At 35.4% G+C, this 15,111-nt stretch overlaps 1 protein-coding gene across 1 annotated transcript in view; it reads left to right on the top strand.

The window, feature by feature from the left end:
* Nucleotides 1-15,111, top strand: part of LOC145673517 (uncharacterized) — a 50,387-nt gene that overhangs the window by 19,345 nt on the left and 15,931 nt on the right. The window contains exons 4-5 of the mRNA XM_081743289.1: nt 467-517; nt 8,022-8,090. Of these exons, the coding sequence (XP_081599415.1) occupies nt 467-517; nt 8,022-8,090 (120 nt within the window). The remainder of the gene's footprint in view (nt 1-466; nt 518-8,021; nt 8,091-15,111) is intronic.

Raw genomic sequence — 15,111 nt, 5'->3', positions numbered from 1 at the left:
TTATAGTAAATCCGAAACGTATTGAATTGATTCAACAAAGAGTCCATTCAACTGTGTAACTCACATCTCCCAACATCTTGACAAAATACACAATGAGTTAAATATACATCCCATGGCGTCGAATGTGGTAATCTTTGAACAGCGATTTTCTGAATTTTAGTAATTTAATCACTTTAGAGAACAGATATAACAGTGGAGTAAGCCACATTTAATAGTTTTGAAAATTTTTGCTGTATTACTGTGATTGGAATTTTACTCTTGATTATTTAAGTTTTCGTCCTTAACCTTAAGTAACATTTCAGCATTAAGTTATAAATAATATGTGTTGTTTATCTGTAAAACTCGTGAATAATTATAAACTTAGATTATTACTAACATTTCGAAAGCACTTTGTATTTTTGTAATACAAACGTGAACCTTACTTGATTTACTAGCAATTTTTAATATATATAATTTTTTGCTTCAGGATCACCACTTAGTTTAATGCCAGGCTTTAACACGAGGATGCCTCCGAATGGTAAGGACTAGATATATTGATAATAGTTATAAAATCTAAAGAGTAATGTAAAACTTTATACATATAAATAAAAACACTAATATGTGCTGCCCTATTGGAATTAAGGATTGTAGAGAGATCAAGCGTGTGTTTATAAATCGAGACAAGACTGAGACTCAATTTCTCGAGATTGCTCGATACGAGAACTAGATAGAGACAGGAACTTGGAAATGAAAATGAAATTAAATTTTTAGGTTTTACGTCCCACGCTTATGCCGACTAAGCTAAAGGAGACGGTGATGATGAGAAATGAGTGAAATGGTGGAATGAAGAAAGTGGGAGGAAACGGGACAGCCCCGAGAAAGCCCACAAACAAGGTGTTTGTCCATCAATTGGCGAGAGCTGGGATCGAACCAGGGATCCCAATCACCGGAGGTGAACGCTCTACCACTGAGCCACCGCGCCAAATCAAATTCCAATTTTGAGTTGGAATTCAATATAATTTATTCTCCTTGCACTCATTTTAAATTATTTTCTCAAAGATCATTCTGTTAACATATTCCCAAACTTAGTTTTGTGAAGCAAACATGTAACACGTCAGTTCTCAATATGATTTTTCTACCCACTGTTGCGGAATTCTCCAGAAAAGTGACATACTTAAGAACTTGTTCTTTTACTGAAAGCGTTCGTATAAGAAAAAACATCGACTTTCATATGAAGTTGGGGTAAATTCTTCAGATAGGAGTAGACTGAAAATCATGGAAAAGTGTAAAGCATTAGATTAAACCAGAGAATTGCCACCACTTTACAACGAGATTGTATATCTGTTCAGTACATTACTTCCATTTTCTTGTAGTTATTTTCAGCAACGGCGCTTAAAAGTGCACAATTTGTTGATAAGAAGAAGAAGCAAAAACGTAGAATATATGTTAATTTTATATAGATAATCATGTAATGTCAGTTGTTGAAAAGAAGATAGGTATTTGTCTGTTGTTGCTATGGCAACAGAATGATTCCTTCATGAAATAAGAATAAAAGTTAGTCGTGTCAAACATATTTAATGTGCTTGATTTTCAAGGTATTTAATAAATATTGCAATTACAGGTAACAATTGAGGTGTTTAATCGTGTTTACCAATTTAGTGATTCGAACCGTGGACATATATGTAACAGGTTAAAATATAAATATAACGTTACATTTTAGATGATGGTTCTGCCCAGGACATACGTTGAGAGTTGCGTGAAGAAAATTAAGCAATCTCAAAAATACGTCAAAACGGAGTACACTTTGTTGAGAAGTAAAAGAAAATTCTATCCCAATCTTGAAATGGATGTTGAAAGCAATAATGAAGAAGCTGGTGGGAAATCAGGTTTGGAGACATCAACAAATGTAGCTGACCTTATAAAACAGTTAGGTCAATCTTTGTCGCAGTAAATGCAACAAATGGACAATAAATTTGAACAAAAGTTTCAGCAAATGGACACTAGTTTTCAGCAAATAGATACTAAATTTGAACAAAAGTTTCAGCAAATGGATGCTAAGTTTGAGCAAATAACTTATCAAATGGACACTTAAAATGGACAGTAAATTGATTAATAGTATACATAAAGCCGCGTCTGTTTCCGAAGGAGCAGGACGCTCATACTTTTAGGGATTATTCATTGAGTATGTACGAACTTACAAAGGGGGTAACAAAGCGACTTTTATTTACTTATCGACTGATAAGAAAATAAAAAAGAACGTACCTGTACTATATCTGCATGTGTAGTGCCCTTGTACTTTATCTATGACTATGTGTGTGTTGGGGGGGAAGGGGATTTAACGCACATCGCATGTCTTGTGCACATGAATACTTCTTACTATTGCACTACGTAGAAAATTTATGGTATTTCATGTAGAAGTGGTAATAGAATACAGAAGAAACTCAGATCAGGGGATTCTCATGTATACTATTACCGTAAATTGGATCAAATAAACCAACAAATACATTCTAAATTAGAACAAACAGATTATAAGATGTAACAGATTTTATACCGACTTACTAATGTACAAAGTTCCGTAAAAGTTGTAGAAACATTAGTTAATGAGCATACTAGTCAGATCAGGGAACTGCAGGAAGAAGTAATGCGATCAAAGAGGAGTTTAGTACTGCAAACGGTGATCGAGTTCCGGCTGTCAACGTTGAACATATACGATATGAATCCAGAGTAGTAGTGAAAGATAGTGATTCATCCGAAGGATATTCAGAGAAGGACGATGGTAAAGCTAGTATCGTGAGAGATGGGAGAAGAAATCATTCATCTCACCGCAGGAAAACCATCCACGTAAATTCCAAACATTGTAAGCATACTAGTAAAAGTAATGATTTTCGGTTTAGTGAAATTAGATCTCTAACAAAATTTAGCGGAAGGTCAAAAGACATCACGGCCAGCACATTCTTAGAAAAGTTCGAGAAAGAATGTGATTTAATTGGAGTAGACAAATCTAAATTTTTGAAAATTCTGCCGCATGTTTACTACCGTGTTCCGTATGGTTCAAAGCGATCACAAGTAATTTACGTAATTATTTAGATTTTAAAAATGCCTTACTTTCTAATTTTGAAAACGATTTCATGTTGGCCAATAGAGACGCCTTAGTTCGAAACAAACATTATAACCCAAAATTGGATAAGAGTCTCACTGATTTTGTGATATCTGTATATAATGAATTGAAGTTAATCAATCCATACCAACAGGATTCAAGAGTAATCGCATCAATCCGAATCTTGTTACCTTTTAAGTTGCAACAAATTTTGACTTCTGCACAATGCATTAATTTCAATCACCTTATTATGATAGTGCAAAATTTTGAAAGTCAATCTATGTTCCAGGCTAATAGTAATCGGAATAAAGCCAATACTAATCGTAATCAAGTTAGTTATGTACCTGTTCGCAACATTAGTGTCAGGGAAGAAGGTGATCTTAATGCGAGAAGTAATAATAGATTCCATTATAACGATAATAGAACTGAACCCAATTTTACCGGTAATAGAACCGAATCCAATTTCAGAAGAAACAGAAATGGTAATCGTACAGCATTTAGAAATCAGGCAAACAGTATATCTATTTTTTCTCGAAGTGGATTTCGTAATAACTTCATATGTGGCAGAAATTCTCAAAATAGAAACCAAAGTACCGTGGAAGCAAATAATAGGCAGAACTGTACATAAGATTATGGCGTACAATGCAACTTAACCGAATTCTTTGGTGATGTAACTTAAGCTAATGTTGTGGCTTCCGTCAAAACATACTAAAAATAAATGGATACAGTTAAAACATTAGTTACTTCAGAAGTTTTATCCAAGATTAACATAGATACCATCGATTTTTCAGATTGATTCTTAATATTATAATTTCTTTATTTGTATGAATCCTTATTACGATATTGATTATTTTGTTTCACTTTGAGTATTGTTATGATTCCCTTGTAATTTGTTTTACTTATCAGTATTGTTCTTTTGCCCAAATGGAAGAAATAAGTACTATACTATGTCAACGTATATTGAGTTGATTCGTCAATGAGCTCCAATGATATTGAACTACAGAATATGCTTTAGGACCTGAATAATTAAATAAGTTAATTGCATTTTGAATAAGTCCTCTTCGGCGATAATTTATAGAATTAAAATATAATTGATTATTAAATAAAGGTAAGATTATTGTTGATATAAAATGAAATTAATATATGTATTGTAATTTTTATATATAGGAGGGCTATTCGAAAAGTCAGGTAACCATGTATGTAAGAATATGTAACGGTCCAGAATTCTTTCTTAAATTGTAACTGATTTAAGAAGTCCTCGTCGGAAGTCATATATATACAACGAGATTGTATATATATTCAGTAAATCACTGCGATTTTCTTGTAGTGATTTTCAGCAACGGCGCTTAAAAGTGCACAATTTGTTGATAAGAAGAAGAAAATGTAGAATATATGTTAATTTTATATAGATAATCACGTAATGTCAGTTGTTGAAAAGAAGATAGGTATTTGTCCGTTGTTGCTATGGCAACAGAATAATTCATTCATGAAATAAGAAGAATAAAAGTAAGTTGTCAAAAATTTAATGTGCTTGATTTTCAAGGTATTTAATAAATATTACAATTACAGGCAACAATTAAGGTGTTTAATCGTGTTTACCAATTTAGTGATTCGAACCCTGGACATATATGTAACCAGTTAAAATATAAATACAACGTTACAACTTTACATTAAAGTTTATATATTAATATTTCTTACTAATATGTTGCACTAACCAATAAGAGTGCTAAAAGTAATCTTAAAATAAATGTTCACATTAAAAGAGCTAAGTTATTATTTTCCATTTAGAAATAGATATCTACATTTATGAAGTTATAACAATATCCATAATGTTTACTCTGCAATATATTTTGTATCCATCTTTAATTCAGTAGTGACAGTTCAGAACAATTACACGATAGACAACTTACTTTATGGATTCAGTAGTTGTAGTTCAGAACAGATACACGATACACAACTTACTTTATGGATTCAGTAGTTATAGTTCAGAACAGATACACGATACAGAACTTACTTTATGGATTCAATAGTTCTAGTTCAGAATAGATACACGATACACAACTTACTTTATGGATTCAGCAGTTGTAGTTCAGAACAGATACACGATGAATAACTTGCTTCATGGATTTAGTAGTTATAGTGTAGAACAGATACACGATGAACAGCTTACTTTATGGATTCAGTAGTTGTAGTTCAGAACAGATACATGATAGAGAACGGTACTTTTATTAAAAAAGAAACTATAGGGATGCTCTACACTCCGGACAGACTAATTGCCCATGTGCAGTGTGAATGTATGGCCTTATTCTTCCAGAACCTCGGTATTGAAAAGAAAATATGTGATCACTGGTCGGCATCAAGTACTGGCGCCTTGCTCCCAGATTTCCCAGGTATTTCTTTCACATAAAGTGAGAAAAATCAGAACCACATTGGAAGTAAGATAATATTGGTTCAAAATCATCCCATCGAAGATCGAAACCAGACTGTTGTTTCGTAAGCGCTATACTGACTAAATCATCGTGGCTCTAATTTTATCAAAGAGTTGTATATTTCAGTTTCGCAGAAGGTGAACATTTTCAGGGATTGTGCAGATGAGTTAATATTTTGTTAGTTTTACGAGGGCTATCCAGAAAGTAGATTACGTTTTGGAATAAAAAATCAACAAAGTATAGGAAACAAATTTTATTATATACAGATGAAAGTCACACACAAATACTACTTTTCAACATAGTCACCATTCAAATTAAGGCATTTATCGTAGCGATGTACGAGCTTGGAAATTCCTTCGTCGAAAAATTCGGCCGCCTGCGACTTCAACCACTTCGTTACCTCTTATTGCAGCTGTTCGTCGTCATCAAAACGCTGCATAGCCAGCCACTTCTTCATTGCTGGGAATAGGTGGAAGTCGCTCGGTGCCAGGTCGGGACTGTACGGCGGATGAGGAAACAACTCCCACTGAAAAGATTCAAGAACTTCACGCGTGACATTTGCCGTGTGGGGCCGGGCGTTGTCGTGAATCAACAAGATCTTAGAGCTCAACATTCCTCTGCGCTTGTTTTGAATTGCTCTTCTGAGGTTTTGCAGAGTTTGGCAATACCTTTGAGCGTTTATTGTAGTGCCTCTTTCCAGGAAGTCCACCAAAATCACACCTTTTCTGTCCCAAAAAACAGTCGCCATCATCTTCCTTGCCGACATTGTTTGCATGCATTTCTTGGGTTTTTGGGGAGAACCTGTGTGCCCCCACTGCATTGATTGCAATTTCGTTTCACAGTTCACGTGTTTCACCCATGTTTCGTCACCAGTAACGATGCGATCGAGTAAAGAGTCACCATCCTTATTGTAGGCGTCCAAAAAGTGCAACGCTGCAGCCATTCGCTGATTTTTGTGGTCCTCTGTCAAGATTTTTGGAATCCATCTTGCACAAAACTTGTGGTAACCAAGGTTTTCGCTGATGATTTCGTGCAACAAACTTCGCGAAATTTGTGGAAAACTCAAAGAAAGTTCCGTTATTGTGAACTTTCGATTTTCACGGACTTTAACATCGACTTTTTCGACAAGTTCGGCAGTCACTTTGCTGGGTCTCCCACTTCGATCTTCGTCGTGAACATTGGTTCGGCCATTTTTAAATCTTATGACCCACTGTCGCACTCCACCTTCAGTGATAATGTTGTCCCCATACACTTCACACAGCTGCCGATAGATTTCTATCGGTTTACAGTTTTTTGCTGTCAGAAACCTTATTACTGCACGCACCTCGCAGCTCGCGGGATTTTCAATTAACGCAGACATTTCAAACCGTCACAGTATCTTAACGGAGCACAGCACGAACCTCTCACTAGCACGGCTAGATGCCGACTGAGCTGCGCAACGCTCTGACCCCAAGATGGCCGCGCTAGCCCCGCCCCTAGCGGACACAGACGAAAACGTAATCTACTTTCTGGATAGCCCTCGTATATTCAATCTTTTCTGGTTACCGTGTTTCTTTTGACCCAACAATTAAAGCTACATGTTAGTATATATTTAGTCCAGTACTCTATTTAAAGTGGTTTCTTCCGACACAAGAAATAAAGAAAAACTGTTTTAACTTCTGCAGACTTTCTAAATAGGCGAACCCATGTTCATATTATGCAATGTAGAATCAATTGCTGTTACTTTATTGCGAGGAGTATTTCCTATAGGTACTAATTTTATTTTCAAAATATAAATTTCAGTCTCAACAAAGTATGACAGCTAAAATATACAAGTGCTATCACTGACATACGAAAGAGAGTATTTATTTACAAAATGGCATAAGATTTATTGTAAAATTTATAGTGTTTCTCCATATACTTATATTTTCTCCATCAGAAAGCAGCATTCAAGACTTATCTGAAATGAGCAAATCCTGGCTGAAACTAGGTTTCGGTGATTTCAATAGTCCAATTGCAAACGTTTACAAGAGGAATAACCTTCTTCCCTCAGGAATTTCATTGACCATCTGAAGCAAAGTTATTCCAGCCAACTTTAGTGAAAATAGCAATACTTCTCGAAATGTTTACGTAATAATATTCACTCCCCATGTATAAAAAAAAGAAGAAAGTTAAATTCACCTCTCATTAACAACAACTTTTAAACTCGTATAAGCAATAATTGACCTATACTAATCAGCTTTCTACGACGACAACACTAAAAAGTTCTCGTCATGTGGATTTTCATTGTGTGATAGCATCACTTCACGCTGGTACTAGAATATCAATTACAATCTACCACAATTTATCTTTTTCTCATTCTAGGCCAAACCTATTTTACTCGCGTTCTTTCATATGATCATGACTAATTATATATTACATTTATATTTGTTTCGTTAAGACACAAATTATACGTGCGTTACTGATAAATTTACATCTGCGTTAGATAAAAAGAATTTCAAACAATAATTATTCATAATATTTTAATGTACTTCCAGGTTTGTTTGGATCGCCTTACGTTCCTATGTATACAAAGCTAAGTTTGGATATGTTATCTTCATCTTCTAGTAAGTATAAGCTCAAAATGATGATAAACTGTGTTGCATACTGCAGTCTATATCTCTATAAATTAATTTGCATAACCATTTTATTCAATTATACAGCGTGTCGATAAAAATACTATTATGCTTTAAAGTGGTATTACGTCACTTTTGACAATCGTATTTAAACGAAATTGGTCACATTTGAAAGAAAAACTCAAATATTTTTGTGCATGTCAACAATGGACATCAATGGCAATAATGGATGGGATTAAACACATAAAAAGTAAATTCACTCATGTTTATTTTGTAATTAGTCGATATGGGTTCATTGTTGGATATTTAGCATTCAGTTGGTGTTTCTGCTGGAGGTCACTTGGGAAGCTTTTGTTTCTGTACTGTTACGCCGTAATGTGCTAACGTAAATTTATTTCTCTTCGTTATGTTGTGTTGTTATTAAAAAATAAGTTTTAAGGAATTATGGTGATTTCCCAATAACAAAGTTGGTCTACACGCACTTCAATTTTGAAGTTGTACAGCGATTTTCTGGATCGTGGCTGAAGAAGTCATCGAAGGAAAAGCCACTCAGGTAGACCATCTGCCAATGCATAAATGATGATAATGTCTTCTACAAGTGACCGCTGATATCTGACTTAATTGTCTGTGATTACCTTTTATAGGGTTACCTAAAGGATTGTATCTATGTATTCCATTGCCGCAAAACCTGCGAGAAGTGAAAGTTCGTATCAGTGCTACCATCCAGCTCATTTCATCAGATATCTTGGAGCGTTTGTGGCGTGAAATGGAATATCGCCACTTGTGGCGTCCATATTAAATGTCTATGAGGTATAATAAAAATATTTAAGTTTTTATTCAAATGTGACCAAATTCATTCAAATGTGATCAAATTCGACCATCCAAAGTGACGTAATACCACTTTAAAATATATTAGTATTTTTATGGTTACGCTGTATATCGTTTAACGGCAACCTTATGTTTAAGTTATTCATATTCGCAAACCAATTGTAAAGTAATGAGATCGCCTATGGGGGTAACATTTACGATGCATGTAAGTGATGCCCTTTGCCTTTGTAAGTGATGTGTTAAGCAATAATCTGTAATTTGCAATACAGAGCAGAATAGTGTGGTGTATTGAAGCGGGCAGACGCTGATAATTTAAAATTTGGATAGCACTTGAGTTTAAAAGGAGTTAAATTCAGGGGCACGGCCTGATAAAGCAAATATATCTAAGACGGTCAGTGTCTCGGGAATGTTGAAAGGAGCAGTATACAAGATGATGACAACCTTCAGAACTCATGGCTAAACACCACCATCGTAGAATTGTAGTGCATAGAAGAGAAGCCTTACTAAAACAGATCGTTGAAAATGAAGAGGATTGTCATTATGAACACATAGCAAATGCCGCAAAAGTGAAGCGAGATCTGCTGCTTCATCTGCTGAAACATTTTTTTTTCATTAATATCGGATGTACTTCAATAGTTTCCCTGGATCCTTCAGTCATCCAATTTTAACATTATTGAGCATTCACAATAATCCAAAATTATCGAACTCCAGTTGTACTGACGAAATTGAGTGTTGTATTCTATTAGACGTATTCTTTGCGAAACCATTTATGAATTATACACCTCCATTCTAAGGTAAAACAGTGATGTTCTCTAGGTTGACGGTAGTCCCGTGCTAATCAGATAACTTTCATTTTCTTCAAGTGTTTTTATTTGTTTGATAGAAAGCTTAGTGTATGTACAAGATATAACACAAAAGAAATTATTAGACCGGTAAGTTTTGTACTCACTGCATTACTGCCGCTTGTGTGGTAGTCACTTTCGAAGTAGTCTTCCTTGGTATTCATTCAGTTCTAATTTCGCTATTGCCATTGTTGCTAAGAATACTGGAAGACGGTTTCTGTATTTCGCAGAGAAGGTAAACCATTTTCAAACTGACTTCTTCAATTGAGCAAAAAGGTTTCTTTCAGCTCAGCACAGGCTTCATTCATGGAAAAAGAGAAAACTCACTTACTAGTTAGTTCCATATCCTGCAAGTAGGAGGTATATGTCATGACAGTAATATTTTTAACCTAAAAACTATCTGGCCCTCATAGCCTTATATGCTTGTGCATAGTTCATTTCTCTACAGGTAAAGCCTCTTTTTCCTAATTTTTCCTTCAAATATGGTAAAAACTTTAAAAAATATGCTGATGGACTGTTTCTTCAGTAGCAACCCACCATAACAATTATATTAATGATTGTTCAATAAATGTCCAGGAACGTAAGCAGCATTCCCTTAAATTTTGAATCCGATATGCGTGCTTCTTTTCGTCTAAGAAATCCGGAATAATTCTTCAATACATTTGTTTGTAAAACTGTAAATTAGTAATTTGAAGATTATAGTTTTAATTTCCTCAACAAATGAAACTACTGAACAATTGGCGGTAAAATATACAATATAGAATACCCTGGTAACTGTAAGGAGAATTTTCAAATAAAAAATCGAAAAATTATGCCAAATCATAAACTTATGGTACATAATATTGAATCTTTACATTGACTGTCAATACAATGATATCATCATCAACCGATCAGGTATCAATAGGCGTTGGTATACTCTCATCGATAGTGAATCAAGATACCTCTCCAAAATCTTCTAAATATTGTGTACCAATTGCTTTTGTAATTGTTGTTTGTAACTAACTAACAAACTCCATGGCCTATGGAACCCAAAGGTTCAATGCCGCGATCATAAAAGCTCTCCACTGACTTCCATCCTTTGCTAACTGGATCCAGTTTCTTGATTCTGAGAGATCCATCTTAATATTTTCCTCCGATCTTCGCCTAGGTCTTCCTGATGGTCATTTCAGATTGGGCTTCCAGTTAAGACTGAAATCGTTCCTTTCTTCCATCCTGGCTAAATGACCTGCCCACCTGAGCCTCCTTTGATTTGATTAGCCTAACAATGTTTGGTAAACGATATAAATTATGTAGTTACTCGTTATGAAGTTTCCGCCATTCTCCATTCCCGTTTCTCTTGACACCGAATATTCGTCTCTGGTTCTTGTTCTCAAATACTTTCAGTTTACGTTCTTCCCTTAAAGTAAGGGCCCATGTTTTTCAACCGTACAGAACAACAGCCGTGATTATCGTTTTATATATTTTAATCTTCAAATTCCTCGACAGAATTCACGATGACAAGACATTTTGAAATGGATAATATTAGATCTCGATTCAGTTCAAGTCTTCATGAACTTTATTGTTTGAAAATAAGTAAAAAAAAAAATGTTTGAAAACATTATGGTTGTTTCTGTGAATACCACTTTTAATCATAATATACGCTAGTGTGTGGATCTTAAGGGGAAAACAGATAAAGAAACATAAAATATTGCAAATATTGCGTAGTCAATAGAAATGAATAAAAGCCCGAGTGGATGTTGTCAGGAGTCTTCCTAACGTGCACTTGAAGCAACACGTTGCATAGCGTGTCATCAGCATGGCCGTAGCACCAAATGGGTCTGCCTTCCCAACAAGAAGCAGTTGAATGAAAAGGACAAGAGAATGTGTCGGTCTGGGAGTTATTGAGGTCCATTGTAGTGGTGTTATTCCTAACATTTCAATAACATCACACGGGAAAGAATTGTCAAGAAACTAGAAGAAGAACAAAGTGAGAGGAGTGTGGTCGTTTTGCACAGCTTTGTTTCACGTGCATAGGTGCATATCGAACTACAGGCAATGTTGTCCAAAAGAAAAATGGTGATCGACCACAATCAGCTACAATAGAAGACGACCACTAAATTGTTAAGCAGCTAAAAGACCAAAGTCAAACAGCGCAGGTACAATTCCGAACACATATAGAAGGTCTGTAAGGCATCCAATCTCATAATTTATAGTAACACTCCGATTAAATGGGTGTGATTTCCTTACGCGACGACGATTATGCTGTATTCCGTTAACAACCGAACATCGTTGGTACCCTTTGCAGTGTTGTCAAGAATATAAGCACTAGAGCAAAGAGGATCAGGGGCAATTTCTCTTCTCCTATAAGAGCAGATTCAGTTATGACTTGTGATTCTGGTCATACATCCACCTGGAGAGAGATAAGAACATACAATGAATTCAAAAACATTGTCAAACATGATCAGTTTGGCTGTGCAGTGTTCTTATGTGGTGAAGCATAATGTTGTATATGCATACCGAGGTCCCAATTATTAAATATGGTACACTCACTGGTCACAGTTATTGTCACTGTACTCCTCCTCCATGTATATCTTTTCAGAGATGCAGTCTATTCCAACTTCTCTGTGGATGATAATGGGTGACCGTATCGAAAAGTGCAGGTAACAGACCTCTTGGAACGAAAGGATATATAGCAAATAAACTGGCCTGCCTGTTCCCCACACTTGAATCTCATCGAGGACTTCATTATTCTATGGGTAGATGTCATGCAGATTGTCCAAATGCATCAAGGACCATGCAGCAATTGCCAACAGTGCTGCTGGTGGAATAGATCTACATCACACTCGGTGTAAGACTGTTACAAGTCAAAAATACATATTTATGGGACAATGACTCTTGAAGTTTGTTATTCTATCAAGATTGCTCCCTGAAATACTGGTATTTCTGCTATCTAGGAGTTAATTTGTTTAGTCATGTTAATGAGAAAATAACACCGAGTAGAGTTCGCTTCTCTCTATATATTCTCTTGTGAGCGAAATTACCATCTGTTTTTACTTGGAACAGTCTTACACTGTGTGTGTAATATCACAACTCATTACTAACTTTGTTAAGTTGTTAAGTTGAGTTTAACGTCCCGTTCAGCAGAGAGGCTATATAAGACGTGGACCTACTGATTAACGTGGAATCCGAACCACATGAGCTCACATGAGCTCCCGCCGGGAATCGAACCCGGGTCTCTCACGCCAAAGGCGCGTACGCTAACCGCTTAGCCACGGAGGAGCTCTCATTACTAACTTTGTATCAACATAGGAATACGTTACAAAGCATACAGCACACATCCTTTTAAGGACCATTTCATTCCTTCTGTTACGTCACAGGGCATCATGAGTTTTATCGTCTTCAGTATAAGTTACTGCCTCTGTATAAGAACGCAGATCTTATTCCTCTAATCATTTGTCTTTCTTTATCATGTTGTAGCACTACTTTGCGTGTATGGTTTAAGTTTTACCAAACTATGCCACATGAGAGTGACAAAGCATGCAAAATTTACCTTCGTCTTTAAGTTTTTACATAGCAGCCTATATATTGTATAATTCTAAATAATTTGAGACCTATCTTGAGTTGTATGAAAACTTGAAATTACAGAATGTAGTTTATACTGTAGGAGATACTGCTTTACTCTCTTGAAAATGCAAAAGGAATAGATACGAAAGAAACAAAAACAGTAATTAATAATACATTAATGTTACATTCAGAAATTTCGAAGAAAACCAAGACTCACATATGCTCATTTGCTGGAAAGTGAACGCTTGTGATAAAGGATGATGACATGCCACTCAACAACTTTTGTCGAAAAAAAAAATTAGTTTTATGTATATGATATACAGTGGCTACAAAAAGTAATAGTAGAGCCCCAAATTTTCTATAATGTGAATGGTACTATTCATATCAAGGATGTTAAGTGTGTGATATAATTATCAACGATGTATTAGTGTATATGTCTATGGATATATTAATAAAGTGAGTTTTAAGTAAAAGCTCTTTTCTCTCTGTAACAAAAAATAAGAAAAGCAAATTAATTCTAAAATTGTACGTGGAAAAAGTATTCGTACAGTTGACATATTTAAGAAAATAGTAATAATAACAACACCACTTTTCAATTGATTAATACTTACCTGAAGTCTTCTGGAAATTTGAGCGACTAAGTTCGCTGTATTTTTAGGTGAAATATTGTCACATTCTTCCAATAGAGCATTTTAGAGAACTGCTTTGTTAGAAATAACCCTGTATCTTATTTTTTGGCCAAAAGCTTCCCATGAATGCTCCATGAGAATGCAGTCTGTTCACTATATATGTGTGTGAACTTGTGTGGGCGTTATTAGTATTCACTTCCTAGTATTATGTGTGGTATATTTTGGATCCTTATCGTTCAAAAACTACAAAATCATTATTGGGACCCATTTTTGGAGTCCTTTGCCAAAGAACACTATTTAAAATATTGATATAGTTGCTTTAGCAATCGTTCCTTCTACAAAACACAAATTCCCGACATCAATAGCACTCATTGACCACAAAACAAGCATACATCCTTTAGCGTGTTTCACTGTGCGAGTACGATTTTCGGGATCGATTTCTATTCTCTTTATTCTTCGCATAGTTTTTCTTCCATTTGACCCAAATAAATTGTACTTAACTTTCGTTCATGAAAATAACTTTGTTGCAAATGTCAAATGACTTATTTACTCCCTTCAGAGCGAATTTTAGGTGCTTCTTGCTATTACTTTCATAATCTCCCAATTATGTTTCTTGAGATAAGTCAATTATAGTATGCTGTTTTCAACTCATTCCTCACTGTAACCAATGACACCCTTACTCGTCGTTCCTGCAGCTGTTTAGAAATACGAGGGGCACTTTTCACTGGATTAATTTTGATACTGCGCACTATTATGTTCTTGCTTCTGTTTAATAGTTCTTCTAGGCAATAACTCCTACGTTCGTTTCTAAATGATTTCGTAACATGCAATCTATCTAATATCAACTGCACCATTCAGGAAGGTCGTTCCATGATTTTAGATACTTAGGACACCGATTTAGTCCAATTTTGAACCCTGACGATAGTTTTTATTTCATCCTCCGTTCCTTTGTGCGTCATCTTAGATTTGTTTCTTCTAAATGTTTATGGTGAATGGAGACCGAGAAATAGGTTGATACTTTTGTCAGCGACCTTTTAAAGCACCCATACGTGAGTGGAGTGGACTTTAGTTTAGCGTCCCGTTCAGCAGCGAGGTTATATGAGACATGGACCTACTGATTAACGTGGAATCCGAAGCACATGAGCTTCTGCCGGGAATCGAACCCGAATC

Source organism: Thermobia domestica, chromosome 16 (assembly GCF_964235325.1).
Source record: "Thermobia domestica chromosome 16, izTheDome1.hap1.1, whole genome shotgun sequence".
NCBI classification, from domain to species: Eukaryota; Metazoa; Arthropoda; class Insecta; order Zygentoma; family Lepismatidae; genus Thermobia; species Thermobia domestica.
Note: the sequence above shows the minus strand (reverse complement) of the source record. Positions and strands in the feature narration are given on the sequence as shown.